This window comes from Microplitis mediator, chromosome 5 (genome assembly GCF_029852145.1).
Source record: "Microplitis mediator isolate UGA2020A chromosome 5, iyMicMedi2.1, whole genome shotgun sequence".
NCBI classification, from domain to species: Eukaryota; Metazoa; Arthropoda; class Insecta; order Hymenoptera; family Braconidae; genus Microplitis; species Microplitis mediator.
The window spans coordinates 27,400,831-27,424,388 of record NC_079973.1 but is presented as its reverse complement, the minus strand read 5'-3'; the positions used below and the strand labels follow the sequence as shown (position 1 = coordinate 27,424,388).

At 27.4% G+C, this 23,558-nt stretch overlaps 5 protein-coding genes across 8 annotated transcripts; 2 read left to right on the top strand and 3 right to left on the bottom strand.

The window, feature by feature from the left end:
- Positions 1-698: 698 nt before the first annotated feature.
- Positions 699-4,825, top strand: LOC130668097 (F-box-like/WD repeat-containing protein TBL1XR1). 2 transcript variants are annotated; one of them, XM_057470171.1, is made up of 6 exons: positions 699-1,249; positions 1,324-1,611; positions 1,991-2,340; positions 2,412-2,756; positions 2,831-3,199; positions 3,279-4,825. In XM_057470171.1, exons 1-6 carry the CDS (start codon positions 1,180-1,182, stop codon positions 3,408-3,410), a joined length of 1,554 nt encoding a protein of 517 aa, XP_057326154.1. In that variant the 5' UTR covers positions 699-1,179; the 3' UTR covers positions 3,411-4,825. The 2 variants fall into 2 exon arrangements, with proteins under 2 accessions (XP_057326154.1, XP_057326153.1); XM_057470170.1 differs by having other exon boundaries at positions 1,988-2,340.
- Positions 4,658-11,259, bottom strand: LOC130668098 (diuretic hormone 44). 3 transcript variants are annotated; one of them, XM_057470174.1, is made up of 5 exons: positions 11,082-11,259; positions 10,743-10,937; positions 5,793-6,015; positions 4,876-5,280; positions 4,658-4,797 (listed from the first exon to the last, which is right to left on the bottom strand). In XM_057470174.1, exons 3-5 carry the CDS (start codon positions 5,967-5,969, stop codon positions 4,765-4,767), a joined length of 615 nt encoding a protein of 204 aa, XP_057326157.1. In that variant the 5' UTR covers positions 5,970-6,015; positions 10,743-10,937; positions 11,082-11,259; the 3' UTR covers positions 4,658-4,764. The 3 variants fall into 3 exon arrangements, with proteins under 3 accessions (XP_057326157.1, XP_057326156.1, XP_057326155.1); XM_057470173.1 differs by having other exon boundaries at positions 10,743-10,904; XM_057470172.1 differs by having other exon boundaries at positions 10,743-11,259.
- Positions 11,260-14,297: 3,038 nt separating this feature from the next.
- Positions 14,298-15,576, top strand: LOC130667610 (tRNA-uridine aminocarboxypropyltransferase 1). Its single transcript, XM_057469288.1, has 3 exons — positions 14,298-14,774; positions 14,846-14,986; positions 15,058-15,576. Exons 1-3 carry the CDS (start codon positions 14,532-14,534, stop codon positions 15,550-15,552), a joined length of 879 nt encoding a protein of 292 aa, XP_057325271.1. The 5' UTR covers positions 14,298-14,531; the 3' UTR covers positions 15,553-15,576.
- Positions 15,577-16,471: 895 nt separating this feature from the next.
- Positions 16,472-19,337, bottom strand: LOC130667608 (phosphatidate cytidylyltransferase, photoreceptor-specific). The gene is made up of 9 exons (XM_057469286.1): positions 18,967-19,337; positions 18,619-18,743; positions 18,445-18,541; positions 18,193-18,369; positions 17,717-17,919; positions 17,475-17,631; positions 17,256-17,408; positions 17,042-17,173; positions 16,472-16,977 (listed from the first exon to the last, which is right to left on the bottom strand). The coding sequence occupies exons 1-9, from the start codon at positions 19,036-19,038 to the stop codon at positions 16,747-16,749; spliced, it is 1,347 nt and encodes a 448-aa protein (XP_057325269.1). The 5' UTR covers positions 19,039-19,337; the 3' UTR covers positions 16,472-16,746.
- Positions 19,338-19,589: 252 nt separating this feature from the next.
- On the bottom strand, positions 19,590-23,332 carry LOC130667609 (E3 ubiquitin-protein ligase MARCHF8). Its single transcript, XM_057469287.1, has 6 exons — positions 22,666-23,332; positions 21,958-22,326; positions 21,269-21,360; positions 21,019-21,199; positions 20,674-20,939; positions 19,590-20,599 (listed from the first exon to the last, which is right to left on the bottom strand). Exons 2-6 carry the CDS (start codon positions 22,087-22,089, stop codon positions 20,335-20,337), a joined length of 936 nt encoding a protein of 311 aa, XP_057325270.1. The 5' UTR covers positions 22,090-22,326; positions 22,666-23,332; the 3' UTR covers positions 19,590-20,334.
- Positions 23,333-23,558: the final 226 nt, after the last annotated feature.

The window sequence follows — 23,558 nt, the reverse complement described above, 5'->3', positions numbered from 1 at the left end:
ACACCTATACTAATGAACTATGTTCAAAATATTTAACATTATAATTCTATTCAAAAGAGATTTTAAAAACTCCTCATTTAAAAATTCTATTTATGCATAAGGATTTATTTTTCTGTAATGTTCGAAGTACCATTAAACATCTTTACTAAACTTTATGATAGTCATATATATTCATAGAAGCTGTAATTATCGCTACAGGCATCTTGGTGCCTTATCGTTAATGATTCAAGTAACTGAAGGGTAAAAGTACCTAAACAATACCAAGGGTTTAAATGATAGGCGCCGAGTCTGTGCTTGCCATTTACCTAAGTCGATTGTCCTCTATTCACACTTCGGGAAATTCATTATATATTTTTCTTTAAAGTTTTATCTATCTGTGATCATGTCTTTGTCTATATGTCTCATTTTTAGTAATAGGTGCATTTAAATATACGTAAAGAAATTTAAAGTAGACAAAACTGCTTACAGATTATAGTAACCCTGCATATTAAATTTAAACTTTTTGTAATATTTAAATTTTCCAATGTATGTTATATGTTAAATCCATAACGCACTCTATTCATTTTAGACTGAATCAGAATTCTCACTTCCTTTTTTACCAATATCATTTTACAGAGTGCTCGATTACCATTCGTTCCCAATAATTTTAATTCCCCGTATCGCAGCGCCAACTTTTCACTAGTTCCCCATATCTAGTTTTTTGGGAAAACTACGAGGAAAAGTTTACGATTTTGGGTGATGATTTTTAACGATTCATTGGAGTTTTCTCGGACTTAGCTGAAAAAAAACGACTACGTATGCACGATTGTAAATGAAAAATAAAGCAAAAAGACAAACAATATTTTGTGTTGTTGAGGATGTACAGTTAAGTTAAAGTTTAAAAGTCCTGTTAATCAGGATCATACCACATTCGAACTATCTCTGACTATCACCATCACCAGCATCACTTCAACCAGTTTTAAAAATGTTGTTTTAAACAGTTAGTGTGTTTATAAGAGCAGTGAACGGCTAATTCAACCTATTTTAAGGCTATAATTTGCATATATACATTATAAAGTTGAGTACATCCGCATCTTCAATATATATACACGTTTTAGTTGTATTGTATATTGTATATACCAGTTGCAAATTTACTTTTTATAAATAAACTCTGAGGAGTATGTTATTATAATTTTATAAATGTTAAGAAAAATGAGCTTCTCGAGTGATGAAGTCAACTTTTTGGTATACCGATATCTACAAGAATCAGGTGAGTTATTTTATTAACAAACATAACCTTTCTTTGCTTTGATATTAATTATTCTGTCATTTAATAATAAATAGGTTTCCAACATTCGGCATATACGTTTGGAATTGAATCTCATATATCACAGAGTAATATAAATGGTGCGCTTGTTCCACCAGCAGCACTTTTGTCAATATTACAAAAAGGATTACAGTACACAGAGGCTGAAATATCTATAGGAGAAGACGGTACTGAACAGAGAATAGTAGAATCTTTGTCTCTTATTGATGCAGTTATGCCTGATGTCGTTGTTTCAAGGCAAAATCAACAGAATCAACAAAAACAACAAATCAAAGCTGATCCACAGGATACTAATGGAGAAGAAGGTTTTTATTTTATTATTTTTATTTAAAAATATATCTAAATCCTGACACACCCTGGTTCATGTGACGATGATAATTTTAATTTGAACCTCCTTTACTAGATCAGGAATATTAATTAATTGCTTTAGGTTTTTTGAATTGTTTGAATTTTAGGATTTCCCACTAAAATTATTATTATTTTTAAAATAACATTTTTTATTTTTTTTTCATTAATTAATCATATTTTATAGTTTTAATTTATTATAATAATTCTAGTGAAGTGAAATTCTAAATCTAGATAAAATAATTCATGCTCCAAAAGCTCACATATCTTTTAAAATATATAAATGTTATTTAAAAATAAAATTTTTTTATATTAATAATAATATTTTAAATTTAGCAGTTGTTACATCAAATGATAATGTTGGGTCTAATGAACGAAGCGGAGAAAGAGCCGAAATGGAGTTGGAAGAGCAACAGACAGGAGGAACTGGAGCGGGTAGTAATACGAGTGCAGTAGAAATACCAGCGAGTAAAGCAACTAAATTGCGTGGTCATGAGTCTGAAGTTTTTATCTGTGCGTGGAATCCCACAACAGATTTACTGGCTTCTGGCTCTGGTGACAGTACTGCTAGAATTTGGGATATGTCTGATAACTCATCGGCTCCTAATCAACTTGTGTTACGGCATTGTATTCAAAGAGGTGGTGCTGAAGTACCAAGTAACAAAGATGTCACATCTTTAGACTGGAATGTACGTTAAAAATACTATATTTTAATTATTGTTTATTATAATATTTATCTTTACTATATAATTTTATACAGTGTGACGGAACGCTATTGGCAACTGGTAGTTATGATGGCTATGCAAGAATCTGGACCACTGATGGTAGATTATCATCGACACTTGGTCAGCACAAAGGTCCAATATTCGCATTAAAATGGAATAAACGTGGAAATTATATATTAAGTGCGGGAGTTGATAAAACAACAATTATTTGGGACGCTGCAAGTGGACAATGTACTCAACAATTTAGTTTTCATTGTGCACCAGCTTTGGATGTTGACTGGCAAACAAATACTTCATTCGCCAGTTGTTCTACTGACCAGTGCATTCACGTTTGTAAATTGAATGTCGATAAACCTATTAAAAGTTTTCAAGGACATACAGTAAGTACTATTTATAAATAAATACATTTATTATAAATAATAATAATAATAGTTATTATTAATATTATTTTTAGAATGAAGTAAATGCTATTAAATGGGATCCTCAAGGTAATTTATTGGCAAGTTGTTCGGACGACATGAGTCTGAAAATTTGGTCAATGAAACAAGATACATGGGTTCACGATCTAAAAGCCCATCATAAAGAAATATATACAATAAAGTGGTCACCAACGGGACCAGGAACTCATAATCCAAATATGAATCTCACATTAGCCAGTGCTTCGTTTGATTCAACTGTAAGACTGTGGGATGTTGAAAGAGGATCATGTATTCACACTCTTACCAAACATACTGAACCAGTTTACAGTGTAGCATTTAGTCCTGATGGTAAATTCCTTGCCAGCGGCAGCTTTGATAAATGTGTTCATATTTGGTCGACGCAGGTAATTACATATTTATTTATTTATTTTTTTTTTTTAAATAAGTTAAATAAATGCTGTGTATAAAAATGATATTTTTCAGAGTGGACAATTGGTGCATAGTTACAAAGGTACAGGTGGAATATTTGAAGTCTGCTGGAATAGTCGTGGAGATAAAGTCGGAGCATCAGCTTCCGATGGAAGTGTTTTTGTCCTTGATTTACGTAAACAATAATTTCATATACGTAATAATAATAATAATAATAATAATAATAATAATAATAATGTTGATTTTAAACATTTTCATTGACTTTTATCATTAATGGACGAAATTAATTAACTTTGCATTAAAGTCTTATAAAAATTTGTATTTAATACCGGAGTATTTTTACAATAAGATACTGAAACTGCCTGTTATTTAAGCTCATTGATTGATTTAATTTTATTATACAACCCATGCTATCAAGAAACTTCATTGTATTTTTTTTATTATTAAAATCATAATTTTTCTTTATTTGCTCAGACTCTTAAGTATCAATATAATGATAAGTTGTAAATCTAAATTTACTTATGGCTTTTTTAGTAAAAGTATTACACCATAAAATGTAAAGAAGAACAAAAATTAAATACTTTAAACGTTGAACTTTTTTTAATAAATCAAAAAATATAATTATCAGGACATTAATAATTTGTATTAAGCTTTAATTAATACATATAGATATGAAGGTTTAAAATAAAATTTTTCTAAAGACTAAGCTTTAAAAGTTTCATTATTTTTACCCTTTCAAATAAATATATTTCAACATCAGTAACTTATAATAATAATAAATAAATAAATATTTGGTTTAAGGAAAATTATTGCAAGACTCATAAATATGATTTATGTTATTAAAATACAACATAAATATTTATTAAAGATACACTTTGATTTTAAATAAATAAAAGTAATAAATAATTATTCAGCTAGAATCTACATAATTGTACAAGGGAATACATGGATAGGCCTAACTACTAACATCAATTAACGTACATTTTTGAAAGCTTTTATAATCTTTTAAATTTTTAAATTTTAATTTTAAACAAAGTTATTAAAATTCTTTTTTATTTATTATTATTTTTAAGAAAAAAAATCACACAATAATACTGTTTCGTTTTGATAAATTATTTTAAAATACTGAGATGAAAAATAATAATAAATTGATTTGTAGTATCTCTATCTTAGTTTTCATTCATATCAATATTAATTTACAGTTTTTATAAATTATCTATTATTATATTATCCTGTGGTCGTAAATTATGGAGAACGACAAAAAAATTTTTTTATATATTATATTACTCCGACAACTCTATTTTTTTATTATACTTGTCTCTTCATATAATGTATTTTTATATATATTTATTTATTTATAAGTATTTAGCGTTTCTTTTAAAAGATGACAATAAGATATCACTAAGAAAAAACAATAATAACAAATCTGTAAACATTTATCCTTTAACTAAATAAATACTTTTTTAAAATTTAATATGGACAATTATAATTACAAGCGGAGGGATAAAATTGTACTCGGCGACCAATTGTTTCACTCGCGTTACAATAAACGAATTTTATTAATCTTCTTTATCTGTAACAAATAAATGGAACATTTTTTTAAGATTAATAGTCAGTACAAATTATTTCATTTAAATAATTTTTTTTTTACCTTCCGTAATTGATCATTTACGTTGTACTGATTTGTAACATCATTTGCATTATTATTGTTGTTGTTGTACCAATCGAGAGCAGATTCCAGGGGATTTTTAGCTGTGTAATAGTTTTGCTCCGGCTGGTCAGCAAATTGATGATCGAAAATCCGGGCAATATTTTTTGTTTCCAACATTTGGGGTAAATAATCCATTTTGAGATATTGATTAGAACGTTTACCAATATTATCCAAGTAACGACGATTAGCGTCTATTTGCTGTTGATCCTGCAAAGCTTTTCGACGCGCCAGTTCCAATAGAACACGTTGTCTCAATACATCCAACGAATTTGTTACCGAGAGAGACTGTATTCTTTTAGCCCGATCGATACCGGATACTGAATCATTCAATTTCAAAATTTCATCCTGTAACAAATTATTATTTTATTTAAATAAATTTAAAAAAAAAGACTACTACATGTATCTATTGATGACACAGCTCGAACAAAGATGAAACAAATTAAATAAGTAAGATACACTTTATTTTAAGTGCCTCTAATTATACTTTGTACATTTTTATGTTAATTATTTTAATTCATTTTACTTAGAGTATCCAATCCACCAGTTACTAACACATACATGTATACTGCTTATCATAGTAATTTATACATCCCACGTACCCGCAGACTAAAAGTTTTTTTTAAACTTGATATCAAGTATTAATATTTTAGAACAATGCTTGTACGGTATTGTGAGCATTTTCGTATCGTAAAAATAAAAATAAAAATAAAAAAAAAAAATTATTTAAGCACTACACATGCTGGGTGTGACTTCCTGCTGGTTTTGGTTTCTGACGTCACTAAATTTATATATAGATCCTTCAGGAAGATTCAAATGTTGTATTATTCCAAATGGTATTATGTAAGAATTGTATATACCTGTGGCCAGTAAAACTCGTTGACTGGCAATCCTCTTTCATCAATCAAATAAGGTATATATACTCCATCATCTCCATCAGTAGCAACATCTCTTCTTTGATGTGTTACATATGATAAGGGTGTAGATTTTGACAGAGTTATCAGTGTTGTTACTGCGAATACACTTATAACAAACATTTCGTTGGGATAAATTAATTCTTCTCCTTTTTATTATGAGACTGTCCTAAAACACCATATAAATATCTATCATTCTTCAAATATATATTAATGTAAATAAAAGACTATTGACACTCATATATTAATAGAATATTTAACAGAGTAATAATTAATACACGGAGAGAATTAAAATTAAATCGCAAGCACGAATATGAAATAGACACATAGGATTATTATTAAATATTAAACCATATATAGGATCGATCGAGACGTTAATACATTTAAATTATTCTACACCGCAGTGATATTCGTGACCCTCAGAATATATATATATATATATATGAGGTTTATTAACATTGGCATGCACGATGGCTTAATTTGTCGTGGTAATTCGCGAGGGAACAATACAATGTATGTAGATATCTAGCCACGCTTTCCAATTACCACAAATCTCATCTACACCCTATACCCTACACCATCACCTTATTCGCACGCTATTCCTTTTGTCTGGTTCTTTTATTTACTTTACTTCCACTCTCACCCATCATCCTTCCCTCTTTTTATTCCATTATTCTCCCTTTAAAATTGCCTTCTCTTTCAATTATTTACAATTTATTCAGATGCTTTATCGTAATGAAAAGATGTGCATCATGTTTTTAAATATAACTCACTTTGACATACAAAGAGCCCTTGTGTATTTAATTGTTGATTCAACTTTAATATCAGTTGCCAATTAAGACCGAAATCATTACCAAAGGCTTTTTTTCTCAATTAATGTACAAATACCGACATGGACTTTAATCAATGACGAGAAAAATAAAAAAAAATGAAATGGAATTAAATTAACAAACTTCCAATGGCATTGGATAATAGTTCATATTACACTCTGCTGTACCTATTCTCTTCTATTTGCCTTTTAATTGTAAAGTTGACAAAAATAAAAAACCGTTCATATGATCCTTTCATTTTGTCGACATACTGGTAAATATAAAACTTTGTACATTTGATATTAAAAAAATATATTTTTGAATTGACGGTTTTATATTGTATATAAAAAATAAATAAATTATTAATGATGAATTGATTGTTAGATTTTTGAGTACAATGGATCGGAAATTTTATTTTAACGATCAACGAGAGTTGTCGCATCGTTCACTTCCACAAGATTTACGGATTTGCAGGAGTTTCGCCTGCCTCTTGTCAAGATATTTTCTCTCGCCTTCGCCTTACTCGTACCAGTGCAATTACCCTTATCTACGTGACCCAAACAAACCACAAAACCGCCTGCAACATTATATTCTTCAAACTATTTTTTATTTTTTATTGTCAGTATATAAATATTATTTTATTAAATAATATATTTAATAGTGATAAACACGTAGAATTATTGAATCTGCTATCTCAGCAGGTAGTAATACGGCCGATTCAACAATTTTATTCTATACGCCGTCATCTACCCACGCAATTCCCGATAAAAAGAAAAAAAAAAATAACGCTCACGTGGTATATTTTAACCAAAATTATTTTGACAGTAATAATTAAAAAAAATAAAATAATTGCCTATAATAATGTGTTATATGAATAACGCATTTACTTTAAAAATACAAACTCGGAAAAGTTTTTCGTATGTCAAAGTTACGTATGTGGAAGAAAAAAGAAGACGAATTATTCGTCTGGACATTTAATTCATTTTTACGGGTCGGTAGACGCCCAAGTGAGATGCGTGTAATGCCTTAGTGACGGTATATAAAAAATATAAAAAAAAACATAAAACATAGAGAAAAAAAAGTAAATTTGCATTCACACTTGGTTGTACACATAGTACATTACTTGCTGTTAAATTAAAATGTCAAACAAACTTTTTTTCTGCCTCCATCAATTTGTCTTCCATACCGATGCACGATCAACTCATTTACATATACTATTTATACATAAATGTAGTCTTTATATAAAGAAATATACAATTAAATTTACTGTAAAAAATTTTATTTTTAGATCAGATGGTCTTTGAATTTTGATAATGTTTATTTGTCTACATATAGACTATAGATTATATGTCATGTAATTTATTGTTATTGTATCAAGCAAGCCGCTAAAACATATATTTATAAAATGTCATTTTCAGACGTCATAAAATTATTATTACATATATATATATAAAGTGACTGTCGAAAGTAGTTTAATATAATTACAGTGTAAAACGTTATTTTATGGTCTGCGTACTGTAAATTTATCACGTTATTATATATGTTGAGACAAATTAATAATGGTATAATGTAGGTTAATTTTTTAATCCTAAATAGTATTTTTATTTTATGTGTAGCATATAGAAGGTCTTTAATTTCTGTCACTCAGTTTGATTAAAGATTAATTGTTAAATTAAATAATTTTAAGTTAATTTAAGCCGTAATAAACTCGGAGCACCACCAACGCTGATAATATTTTATTACTTAATAAAATGTCTAGCTCTTTAATTCATTTTTAAATATTTTATATAAAATATTATTTAATTCTCTCTGATGTCTCGCAATATAGTACTCAATAAAACTAAATTAAATTAGATAATTATATTTAATGTATAGATTGGTAGAGTGGTCTTATGGCATTTCCATCTTGGTATTTCTATACATGACTTTTAAACTTGGAGAGTTTTTTAAAATTACAATAATAAAAAATTTAAAGTTTGCACAAAACGATTGCACTTGGTTTTCTATTTCTATATCATCAATATCTACTACTCGACGCATTCCAATTTCTTGATAAAAAAAAAATATAAATATATCAAGTACTTTTGATATCGACATAACGTCGTGATGCTGTTCAAGCTCTATGAATCTATATCGTATTTACTCTTGTGTGTAATATACAACCAATACTCTCGAGAGACAATATATATACTCTTAACTCAACAAGGTAATACGTAAAAAAATTATTGAATTTTAAATTTACAAGATTCATATTAATTTCTGTACTATTTTTATAATAAAAAGAAAAAAAATGATATAACTAAAAATAGCTCTTTGATGATGAAAAAAAAAAGTACAAGTACAAGTACCGTATTATTAAATTATGTCTAAGTGTATACATTGCATGTATATGTATATAGTAGAGTTAGATGTCAGAACTGACAATCGGTTCGTTTGCTGCTTAATGTACAGTACTCATCACCTTGCGTCTGTGTTGTAATAAGTTTAATGTTATCAAGAATATGTTCATTATAATTATTCTTAAAAATTTTTTTAAATATATTCAATTTACCGTAAAATATAACGACATATCCACCTACGACTTTACTAAATCTTTTCGACTAATTTTTACAATTAAAATTTAAAAAAAAAACGTAATAAAATTTAATTATTATTAATTTAAATGTACAATCGACTTGTCTTGTCAATTGAATAAAACATATTGTGTGCTGTGATTTTAATCAGTTTAAATGAGTTTGTACGCTCAGAGAAAATTATATAAAACATAATATTAAATAAACAGAGAAAATGCCAGCAAGCTTCTCTTGTGTATTTGTCTGACCACAGTCTGATTGTTCTACTATTTCTACTTGTCGCGTTATCTTTACATATATGTGTATCCCATACTTTTACTTAACTTGTATTAATTACGTATTTTATTTATAATTTCAGTGATTATTTAAAAAATATAAATTATAAAAATAATAAATAGCCCTTTCAATTATTAAAATAATTTTTATAGACTCTAATAGCTGAAAATAAAATTACAGTAAACCGGATAAAGCTCTTACCCGATATATTTTTACTAATCCCGATGTCACTGAGAATTAATATAAATAATGCATCGATTAATAATAGAAGAAATGATCAAAGGCTAAAAAAATTATTTCATTTAAATTCATGAAAACAAAATAATAAATTTGAGTATATATATAGATATATTTTATTAATAAGATGTGAGAAAAAATACCAACAACTGTATAAAAGATTATTGATAAATATTTCATGATTGTAGAAATTTTTATATTGATGCAATACTGCAATCTTTATTTCTCCGGTATAAAATAAAATGATTTTTTATTACCCGTGGGATACAATGAATGTTGAAATGGGATAAGTCACATATATCTGACGTACTTTTATATATATTTTCCATATGTTTCGCAATTTTTTTTTTAATATACCACAAAAAAGTAAGAAAAAAATAGGTCAACTAATTTTGTAATATCAAGTTATATATATAGTTGCGTGAGCAAACAGTAATGTCGTTAATTAGTTATGTTGTTGTTGTTGTTGTTGCTATAACATTATAAGGATATGATGGTGATGATGCTCGGGGTTGAAATTATTATCGCGTGTGTAGTAACTGTATTATATGACTATATATGTCTGTAACCCATAATCCTACGTCAAAATCGAGTTTTCCTAAAATCTGTTCCATCGCCAATGGCTATTTCTGCTTTTATTTACAAAAAATCTATAAATATATCCTGTAATCTATTTGTCATCTCGTATTTAAAGTAAAAGTATTTTATCAAAAATCAAAAAAACAACTTTTTGTAAATAAAATCTTGACAAAAGTTGTTAACTTGTACTATTTCTTTTTTTTTTCTAATTTACTTGAATACTTAAGTAATTGTTTAATCTGTATTAAACAGAAAATTAAAACTATTTTATATTTTATTTTCACTTGAATGTTATAAACTTTTTTAAAACTGTTAATAGAGTTTTAAAAACTTTTAATTGAAGAAAGTTAAACAATACAATGTAATATCCCTTGAATAAATAAAATAAAATAAATATAATGATAAAAAATAAAAAAACTCACTTAGTGATTAGCTTTAAAATAGTAGCACACCGAGAAAAAGCCAGCTGTTGACCCAGAGGGGATAAATAATCACTGAAGAAAATGGGAACTTCCTTGGCACGTTTTAAATTTGTCTCGTTGCGGTCCCAGTAGATTAACCAAACAGCTATCTTCCAGATTATACTAAAATCCAATTTTCACGATAATATCTTACCGCTTCGATATACAAATATATTTCCGTTTAATTTTTAAAATTTAATACTGATATTTTAAACTGAGTTAAATTTTACATACGCGTTTTTTAAAAAAATAAATAAAAAAAAATGATATAAATATATAATTATGAGATAAAATCCTCACTTGTCAGTTAAAAATAGTTATGATAGTTGTCGGTGGAGCTCTTAAGGAAAGGGGGCTTCCTTACTGAAGAATGGACCACCAGCGTGTGACGTCGTAAAGCCAGTGCCAGTGAGCTTTTATAGTGACTCTCCGGGACGCCGCTCGCTCTCTACTCCTCTGAACGGTGCTCTCTTGTCTGAACGCACCGTAAGAGCACCGATTTATCCTGCTATAGGCTACTGCTACTCATATCGGGTGCCTGCCTTTTCCTGGCTAGCCAGATACACCCTGCGCATCAACATTATTTCACGCGATCCTTGTCCACTACCTTTATATTCATTATTATTTACTTTATTATTACAACTCGTCATATGCCAATTCTTCACCTGTTGCGTCCTCTCTTCCTTTTTATTCTTCTTTATTTACTTTTATCCTTTGCTTTTTGTCTACCTCTAGTTCCTATACTACATCCTCTGACTTTATATTTTATTTTTAAAACTCAACACTACAATAAAAAAAAAAATTAATGCTTATTACATATTAGCGTTAAAAGTTTGTTGTAATATATTTGGAGCTATCGATCGTAAGAGCTTTTGTCTGAAACGCGACAAGAATTACAAATTTAATAATTAAGACCTGTGATACGGGTAAAAATAAAAAACTGGAGAATAAATTAAAAGATTTAACTTAATAATTATCATTTAATTATATATTCATCTTTTTCTACTTCTTCTTCTTTTTAAGTCCATGAGTTATTATTAATATTCTCTTCATTAATGTTTGATACTGATATTACAAAAATTATTATTATTATTATCTCATATTTATTTCTATTATCACCTGACCGAGTAGTGTACTTTCAAAGCTTGCAAAAAAATAAAAAAAAATAAAAAAATTTGAAGCTTACCGATAAGAGCGTATTTACTGCATACATAATACCTCGGTATAATATACATATCGTATATAAATATAATTTACAGCATATGTGAGATAACGTATATTAATGTATATCGATCGATAAAAAAATAAAAAGGAAAAGGGAAAATTGATGACTACTTGGTATCATCAGTTGAGATGACTATTGACGTGACATGAAAATGAGTCGACAAGACTATTTCATTCACCAGAATAAGAGATGAGAAAAAATAAGCAATAGTGTATATTATAATGTGAATATGGGGGTGTCAATTTGTGTCTGCGTATTTCCGAGGACTTTAATTTGCATGTAAATTGTAACATCCAAACACTCGTCACTATAAATATTTCCTGTTTCTAATATTATAAATAAATCTATGTGCGTGTTCATACGAGAAAAAGGTTCTTATTGATGCAATGTGTCACTTTAACGAAAAGCAATAGCAGTCAGGGAATCATCTTGTTTATTTTCACATCCCAACGTGCCGAGAAAAATCATCCCCGCGAAAAAATACGCTATTTATTTTTACCATAAAAATTATTATTGTCAAGTCTAAAAATATATTTTTAAATTGCAATCAAATTTTTTTTTACTTTTTTAAATTATAATTAATAAAAATATGCATCAATGAATTTACTCGTCATATATCATGACAATTATATCCTACTATTTGTTGTTTGAATATTTATGAGTCAACAAATTTGTATCCGTACTATATTAAATTGACATAATTAGTAATTGTAATTATATTATTATGTCCACTCATGAATAAATATACCAAATATATCTATTTATATCTGGCTGGTGATGATACAGCAACTTTTTCGTTGTAACAGCTAATAATTAAATTAATATATAACTACATATAATAGATATTAAGTAATTAATTATGAGAGAGAAGAAATTAGCGTATATTTGATAGCTCAACTGACGAGACTGAAAAGCCAAAGTGCAGGAGAAATCGAATTAGTTTAACACTGCTACTCGAGAAAGAGCGATCGTGCTTGACCGCACTTAGTACTTATATAGTGCACGCGTCAACCTAATAAACCAACAGAACCGACATTATTATTAGTCTTGTTCAATTCCTATACTAGTAGTATACTCTATGTACTTGTACCGTCTTGTTGGTCAGATGTTCCGAGTAACACGGAAGCACAAATAACTTATTCCCAAGTCGAATACACATAGCATAGTCTGCGAATAAATTATAAAACGATAATAGACTCAATTTTACATTAAATATCTATATACAGATATACTATTCTTCTGAGCTTTAATTTATAATTAAGCTTTTAAAATTTAAATGAAGAGTTTATTTTTAGTTCTTTAAATAAAAATTATAAATCAGACACAAAAAAAGCCTAATTTTAATTTAAATTATTATTCAAAGTTTATAATCCTTGTATAAGAAATTCAAATCCTTTTTGAATAATAAGATTTATATTTAATATTTAGCATAATTTTTTTTTTTTTTTTATATAAAAATATTAAGCTATTTTTAACTTTATTAATTTTAATTACTACTGCATACAAATAATATGCAACGTAATTTATATATATATATTTAGCATGGAGGGTCACAAGTTGCGAGAAAGCTTTTCCACTTGCAATCAAGAGTGTGCATATTAATTACTCTGATTTTTTTTAATATGTCAATAACAGAGAAAAAATCTTTAGAACATACATCCCTCTTTTATTTAACTCATTTCCTTGTTCCTCTGTACTTTATGTAATCAATATATGTATTGATCGTGAACCGTACATCGCACACCTTGAGCTTGAAAGCCTCGAGTGTGCTCTGCTGTCAAAAACCCGACACATCCCGATGGACTTGCGTTTAATTTATTCTTTTATTCACATAATATAATTAATTCATTAAATTTGGTCATTTATAAAAATTCTCATTTATAAGATTAGTATATTTTTATATTGATTTATTTAAATGTACATACAGGAAAATGGGCTTTAAAGTTTGTTTGCAGTCATGTCCATTGGTCGTGTTTTGGACGAAACTAATAAATTCAAATTTATTTTTATGAATTTCCATTGATAATTTAGAAATGGAGATGTCCATTAAATAGTTAAATTTAGTTTCTTTTTTTTTTAATTTTCGACTTTAACTTGAAATTAAATATAAACCCGTATTTAACTTCTGCCAGTAATAAATTTATAAAGTAAAGAAGGTGCCTGCTAAACGTACGTACACAAGTTTAAGTTTATATAAGTTTAGAGTTTCCCGCCTTGATGACATCACAAGAGCGCTAGTGAGTACACACATTTGTATTATTATTATTATTATTTGCATATGTGTGTACCCTATGAGCGGTATGATGAATGAAAAGCTAGTGTATTGAAAATAGACTGGAAAATAAAATGTATATGTATATATTCAAGTAAAAAAAGTAGGAGTGGAATGAGAACGAAATGGAAATTGTAAGGTTATAATAAACATAACAACAAATTAAATATTTAAATATAAATAATAAATTAACATGAGTGTATGAGTGTATTGAGTAATTATCATTGTTTATGAAAATTTAAAATAATAAACAATGACAGAATCAGTAACAATAACTGTAAATAAAACAGCAGAATCAAATAATTATGATATTTTGGAAAAAAGACAACGTATTGTTGATAAAGCTCCATTTGACCATTTAAAAATTGATGATCCTAGTGTATTGAATAGTATTCAAGGTAGAGAAATATGTGGAAAATGTTATAAATCACGTAAATTTTTTTGCTACACTTGCTACAATCCTGTTATCGACTGTAAATATTTTCCACGTGTCAAGGTATTTTTTTTGTTTTTTTTTTTAGTAAACACAGATATAAATATTATATTTTTTCTTTAAAATATTTACAGTTACCAATTAAAATAGACATTATCAAACATCCAAAAGAAATAGAAGGAAAAAGTACGGCCATTCATGCTGCTGTTTTAGCCCCAGAAGACGTAACTATTTACATTTATCCAGATTTTCCAAGTTTTGAACCTAATGATAAAGTAAGATTATTTTTTGAAGCATACTCAATTTTATAAAATATAAATATATAAATTTGATATGTATATTTCAGGTAGTACTTATATTTCCTGGTAAAAATGCTGTCAGTATTGATACCTTGTTATCTAATAGATTATATGATAAAAATAATGAGGTTGATAAAACGTCGTCAATGGATATGAATAATAGTTACTATCCAATAACTCGAGCAATATTTATCGATAGTACATGGCAACAAACTAAATCTATTTACAAGGATTCACGATTACGAGCACTTCCTTGTTTAATTTTTAATTCAAGAATTTCACAGTTTTGGAGGCACCAGAGAAAAAGTCCTCGGTGGTATTTGGCGACAATTGAGGCAATACATACATTTTTAGTTGAGTTACATGAAAAAACATACGGTACTATAGAAAATTATAACAATTGTAATGAAGAAAACATAGGTAGTGATAAATACTGTGGACAATATGATAATTTATTGTACATTTTTAAGTATATGTACGATAAAATACACACTATTTATGACCATGACCAATTAAGAGCTTATAAGAGACCGCTTATATAAATAAATTTTAAACAAACCCATAAAGTTATTATGTTTATTATACTTTTGTAAGATTACTACCATTTTTTTTTTTTCGGTTTTATTACTACATAAATATATTTATAGATATTAACACATTTTATTAAATAATTTAAAATACTTGTAACATTAATTACACGATAAAACGTATTTTTTTTCTTTTTTTTCTTTTTTTAATTTACTAACAACTATGTTTTTGGAGATTACTCCATATATTTTGTAATGAACATCAATATTCAGACAGATCATTTATTATTTACGTACTCTGAATACAATAAGATTATTAAGTTCATTTAAACATTTATAATATTTTTTTTTGTCATTAATTATTCTTTTTGTTAATATAAATCTGTTAAAATATATATAATAACCAATATTTAAATAATTTAATAATATACTTTTGTGTTGAATTTAATTAATTTACTACAGTCATGATTTTAAATGTTTAATTAAGTATAGTTTACGAAAGATTAACGCTCAATAAAACTAAGTTATCTTAAATGTATATATTTTTTATCATTCTGCCACGCACAGTAAATAAAATTAATTTATCAATTTAAAATAATAAATTAATTATTTAAAAACATCTTATTATACAATATTTACTCAATTAATTATTTTCTACATAAAATGCATAATTCCGTTGCTACCGTTGCCATTATTTACTATAAATAATTATTTTTTTAAATTATGATAATAAAAATGGATCAAGGCTTGAGATCGGCCGGTTAATTAAGTTTATTTATTTAGTTTACGTAATAACTGATTTTCTTATGGCAAAATACAGTAAACTATGGAATAAATCTTTGGCCTAGTCAATCAGCACTATCTAAATTTAGTGCCTTCGTAATAACTGATATATATTTAAAAAATGTCATCAATCTAATTTGCTCTTTATAAAATAAAATAAAAAAAAAAAAAAACTCTAAAAATTGATTTTATAAATATTTTTCTATCGCACCATCAATCATCATCTGTCATTTTAATGACATATTTGTACCTGATTGGATAATATTTATAAAAAAATAATGTTGGTACTTGTACATTTTGAAAAATATTAAAATTGATTAAACTTATGTAGTAATAAATTATTGGAATGATTGCACATAAATGCTTCTCAAAGTTAAAAAATTTATAGTACTAAAATTAATGATTATAATGATAATTATTATTATTTTAACCTTCAGAAGCATTAAGAAGTCCTCTGTGTTCCAGAGAATCTCGTAATGCCGTAAACAATTGTAACTGTTGTTCTGGTTTTAAATTATAAACAAGCTGCAATAATTTTTGTGGCGATGCAGTATGAATAAATGAAGAAATATAGACATTGACAAAAGTTGCCATCAGGTACTGACAGTCAAAACGATCCATTATACCGCCATGACCAGGAATCACATCACCAAAGTCCTGTAAAATAAATATACATTTGTTTTTTCTTTATATTTTGTTATCATAATAATAATATCATTACCTTAATTTTGAATGCACGTTTAAATCCACTGGCAAAGAAACCTCCAAAGGGTCCTATGACTGAACTAAATACTGACATCGAGAGAGAGTGTAGCATAAAAGGATACAGAGTTACACTAGACTTGAGATTAAGCTGTAATTTTAATTACAAAAAATTGCTCATTAAAAAATCTCTAATTAATTAAATTAATACTCAAAAAATGGCAATAAAATACCATTTTAGTTATAGCTTGTAAGCTCTGTGGAAGTACATATTCTTGGGGCCTAAACAGACTCGAAGGTTCGCAGTCCATAGTCATTCGCCCCAAAGATTCACTATACTCAATGGGGCATACGAAATAACGATATTGGCACATAACGTATGACATCTGAAATTATTATTATCATTTTAATTAACTATTTATATTTATTTATTATATATTTATATTAATTACCATTAATCCGAATATAACTGTTGAAATACCACCCCCTATAAATCCTTCCCATGTTTTTTTCGGTGACAATTTAATTAATGGAGTGCGACCAAAAAAGAATCCAAAAACATATGCCATAACATCATTTATTACAATCATACTTACTGGAACGATAAACCTAATCATTTAAAAAAAATAAATAGATAATATTAACAATAATAATAAAAAGTAGTTAGTGGTAGCATAGATAATCAATCACTCACCATATCAAGCCTTCAAATATATTTTGAATAATTAGATAGCTTTGTGTGACAACGATAAGAAGAGCCACGTGTGTCCAAGCAAATAATGAAAATTGTTTCATGTAATATTTCTTTACTAGTGATAAAACGAACCAAACAAATCCAACAATATATAAACAGAATGATATAAAACGATGGTAAGTTACAAGAACTCTTAAATAATCCTAAAAATAATAATAATAATAATGAATATTATTGATAGTAATTATTGAGCTATCAACTATACGAAGCCATACAAATATCCTTACATTTAATATTGTGCAATACAAAAGTTTATATGTATATTGATTTTGTGTCGAGAGTTAAATACACATTAAATATATATTTATATATTAAGTACATGTTAATCACACAAATTCAATTGTCTACTTAGCTGTCTATACCTTATGTATTATTTTTATAAAAACTTTTTATATTAATTGAATAAATAAACGTACCGTTCGATTTATCACCACTGCAAAGTAATCCATTAAATTTTCACCATAAAAAAAGTAATTTGACGTTATCAAAAAATACCAAGACAATGATCTAAACCAAGGTAAACCATGAATTCTGTATACAGCGTAACCAATATTTATTATTTCAGCAAAACATTTAACTTGAACAACTAAAGTCTAAAAAAATTTTTTAAAATATTATTTACTTAATTTTTAATTCATTTTCAAATGATACATTTAGAAAATACTCACTGTGACCATCAGAGCTAATGGCCCACCATAAATAATTAAACAAAAACCAGCAATCATTAACCATGTGAAAATACCCCTGATTACCCAATTTTTCCAGCTATAATAAAATATCATCATTATTAGTATATTTTGTACAAAAAATATAAAACTTGGAGTAAAAAAAAAAAAAATTACCGGTCGGGTAAGCCAGAAACAACAGATTCAAGGATACCCGGGGTATGATCAGTACCCTGTGGTAGGGTTTTAGCCAATTCATCAACTTCCAGTTTTGCGTCATCTTCAGACTCAATGTCTTCTCGCTAGATATTATTAGAAAAGAAGAAAAAAATAAATAAGTAGATATTTATTAGTCGACAGTAGGTCATCATTGTAATCCTTACTGTACTTTTTTTTATTGAGTTAACAAAAAAAAAAAAAAAATATCAATAAATAATAATAATGATAATGAGGAAAAAAAATAAAGGTGAAGTAGAAATAGTAAGTAATTTTTTTTAGTAAACAACTAAACGTCAATATTCTTGCCTGATCTTCACTGGGATCTCGTACAACGCCCGCTGATGATTCTCCAATCGTTCTCTGTCTTAATTCAGACATTTTACCACCGATAATATTAATTAACTTAATTGTTAATACAGTAAATAATGTTTAATATAATTATAACTAGCACTGTGATCACTTAAACGTATGAGTTAAATGAATATTTACATTTTTAAATAATTAACCCAACAGGGCGGACGTGATGGACGTTTATGAAAATCACAACTGAAAACTGAACTCGCGCAAAAGCGCAAAACTTACTGTACATTCACACAAACAACTTCCACCGTTCCACCACAATACTACACAACTGAGTGTGAGTAAATGTATACCGTATCCATATATAAATTAACGTCATCCAACACACAACACACAGCTGTTCTGTTTGATATTTCGTCGTATTTTCGGCTTTTCCCGACACCACTCGGTATATTTCGAAAAATCAATTTTATTATTATACTCCCTCTCTTAATTACACTTGCTGATAAATTGAATTTTGTTTATCATATTTATGGACATTTGTAAAAAAATATTAAATTTATATAAATTTATTTATTTTTTTCCAATACTTAAACTTTATTATTATATTATTTTTAGTATCACGTGGTACTGAGTTAATTAACGTTAACGACTCTAATGATTAACTGATAATATTATATTATGTGTTAGGAAATAAAATGATACTTTCTTTATTTATTTAATGTCGCAATAAATTCCCTGCAGCAAAGATTTCATGTTTATATCTCTATTCATTACCACGTGATATATTATAATAATTAATATAAATATATATTGTAAATACAAGGGGTCATTTAAATATGGTAAATTTTATTGAATAACATCACAGATATAATAATTATGTACACAATCGTTTAGTGGAGAGAAAATACAGCTCATTTATAGAACTTATATCTAAGTCTCTCTCCCTTGTTAATTATTATTAATAATAATAATAATAATATATAAAGAAATATAATTACTCAAGTACTAAGTATCGAGTAAAAGTATACTCCAAAGATTGGAGAATGCTAGACACTTAAACTTTAGAGTTGTTGTATCCTTGGAAGCAAATAAATTTATTTTATGCACCAACAGACTGTCTTTTTATGCTGTTGTTATTATTATTTGCTTACCTCCTGATGAAATTAACGTAAAAATATGTTTTGTTTTATTTTATTATTATTATTAATATTATTATTATTATTTATTTTATTTTATTTTTTGTTGAATCATAGTCCAGACATTATTTTTATACATAATATATATGCATGCACCATTGTTGTGTATTTTTATGTATGTATAGTTTTATGATGATTACACGTGACGATTACAATAAGCAAATATTTATCTGGACTACATATTATCCTCAGACGATGATAATTTGTCAAATACGTATAGCTTGAGTTGAGCATCGTGTCTCTGGGCAGCCGTAGCAACAACCTCTGGTTTAACGGTTTCGGAAGCGCAAGAGGGATCTAAAGTTCTTGGTAAAAGACTACGATTCAACTCAGGCAATGAGGCAGTGGGATCTTTTAGAGGTAACGTCACTTCTCTGAGTGAATCTGTTGGTGAAGGAGGAAGCACCACTTTTTCCGGAGCATTCTGAATAAATATTACTCTAAAATAGTAGTAAAAAATTTTTATAAAAATATATATGGATAAATATTACTATATAAATGAATAGTGTTGTACCTGTTGAATGCTCGCCATCTTCTGCATAATTCAATGTAAGCTTTACACTGGATATACATAAATACAAGACCACCAGTAGAGCCTATAACAACGACTATTAATTTTGTCCAAAATGGCCAGTCGACAAATCCTTTACGCGCTTCTTCAACGCTTCGTTCTACCAAAACATATAAAGACCAAGCTACACATAGTGCAGCTACTGCGTGAAATGCAACAGCACACCACAATTTTCGTATTTCTGGTGCTGACATTTCAAGTTTTTCCCACTTAAATTTAATAATTTACATTTTTATTTTTTAAACTATTTTATTATTGTCATCATTATTATTAAATAAGTAAATTTACCTCTGAAAATGGTTTTGTTTTGGCATGCATAATGAATGTAAATTTGCATAATTCACATGCACGTGTGTCAGATGCTTTGATCCACTGTTGAAGACACGCCTGATGTACATAACGTAAACTGCCACTGCAATAACACGGTGCTAAAAGAGGAGCTCCAATATCACCTTCACAATGGCATATCCTTAAACAACAAATTTTTTTTTTATTATTTAATTAACTATATATAATTATAATTAAAATATTAACTTACCGACAAATGTCATGGTTACTTGAGGATAATGTGCTAACAGAGGAATGACAATGATTTGGTATTACAGTGACAACTGTCGCGTACGTTGGTTCCTAAACAAAAATATAATAATTTATTATTATGAGAACAATGAAATTAATCATCAGCTATTGTCTCATGCGAATACTTATTTTTTTTAATTTTTTCTTTCCTTTATTCTTAATAAATTAATCATGACCATGACAAATGTAGTGTGTAATAAAAATGAAAAACATTGAAAATCATTTAAGCAGTAATATATTTAAAATTTTCACAGAATTATAAATATAGTATTTTATTAATAACAAGATATCTGTTGACCTTTATACGTGAACAGAGTAATTATTATTTAAATATCTTGATATTATTTAAATGTTTATTAATTTAATATTTATAATATAATTATTAGTTATGCATAAAAGTTATTTTAGTATTATTTAAATATATAAATATTAGTTGTAAATCCAAGTTATTTTAGTATGAGTTGGCTTGAGCCAATGTAGATCACTTAAGATTTTATTTTGGGAGTGATATTAAACGATTTAACCGTGTGTTGTATATGCATCATCAGTATGCATATATCATAATAATATTGACTTGGCAATAATATATAATAATTGATATTAATTGTAAAATTATGATAAATGGTATTAAGATGAAAAAAAACTTACTCTTGGTGACCATTCACCACCTCCCGATGGACTGGTATTATTTGAAGGACCAAGGGATTGGGGTGATTGCCAATCAGGGGGATTAACATTGATCTGGTGAACAGGCATTACTTTTGAGTCATTTAAATTCATCAAAACAATCACTGTTGATTCATTTTTTTTTTAAACAAATATTAATTTCTTTAATATTATCTTGTTACTCCTCTCTATCGATGTCATATTGTAAAATAACACTTATACACACGTAATTTTTTTTGTTTTTTTCTTAAATATTAAGAGATCTATCAAATAATGACAAATAAAATGCCGCTGATTATAAGCAAGACTCCAACAAGGCTGAGTAACACACCTCAATAATTACTGGATTCCCTGAAATAATATAATAAACAAACAAATTCAAATGTGCAAAGGTCCAACATAACGACTAACAAAAAATTATTTTAAAAAACTTAAAATTACAGAAAAAAAAAATAAAACATAACAAACTAATAAATTTTTTGTTGTTTATATTGTATATACATAAAAAAATGTTGACACTGTACACTAAAATTTTTTTTATAATTATTTTTTTGTTCGTATTTAAAAAAACATATAAATATACGCAATGATATTGAAATAACCTTAAATGTATGTAATAACAAATAAAATATATGTATTTATATAATTATATGGATACTGGTGAAATATAAATAACATTAATAGACTTACAGTAAATCAAATGACAATTTAGATATTCAGTCGTTTCGGCGTGAATGCAGCAGCAGCAGCAATCATCACTTATCATCACGATTAATGTGTATTTTGTAATATTTAAATTTAAATAAAATAAATAAAAATAACAGAGGATGTTTTATTACTTAATAGTCACCTTAATTTAAATTTATTGTTAATAACTTATAAAAATAAAAGCATTGTATAGGTATGCTTAACAATGGACCAGCCCTTGGAAACAATTTTGACACTTGATCCCGTGTGTCACTGACACGGGCCACGGGCAGTTCAGGGCAGTTGTTTCTTTGTGTATTGTTGCTGTGTGAGGTCGTGGTAGTGGTGGTAATGCTACTGCTGCTGCTGCTGCTGCTGCTAGTGCTGCTGATATTTCTCTCAATATGTAAAACTCTTGTCTCAACTCGTCGTCTAGTAACCAACAACCAGTCTGCACATCATCTATTAAATATTCTCACTTTTTTCAAAATAATCACAACAGAGTAAAAATAATAACATGGAAAAATTTAATAAATTAATAAGTGATTCGTTAATAATAATTATATAGATATATATATCCTAACAGTAGATATGACAGACAGTCACTAGTAATAAAAAAAAGTTTTTTTACTCTTTACTGCTGCACCATCTGTTTAATGGTTTTCAGCTTTCACTGTTTACTGACTTTCACGCAGTTCCATGATGCACAACAGCCATCTGCACTTATAAATAACAATCAAGACGACAATCAAAAAGACAAATCATTATTTTGAATACGAAACAACAACAACAACAACAGAATTTAGATTTAACCAAATGTCACTCTAATTATTTTATTGTTCTATAAAATGAATCACTACATTTACTTAAACTTTTAAATAAATTTAACAAGTTTG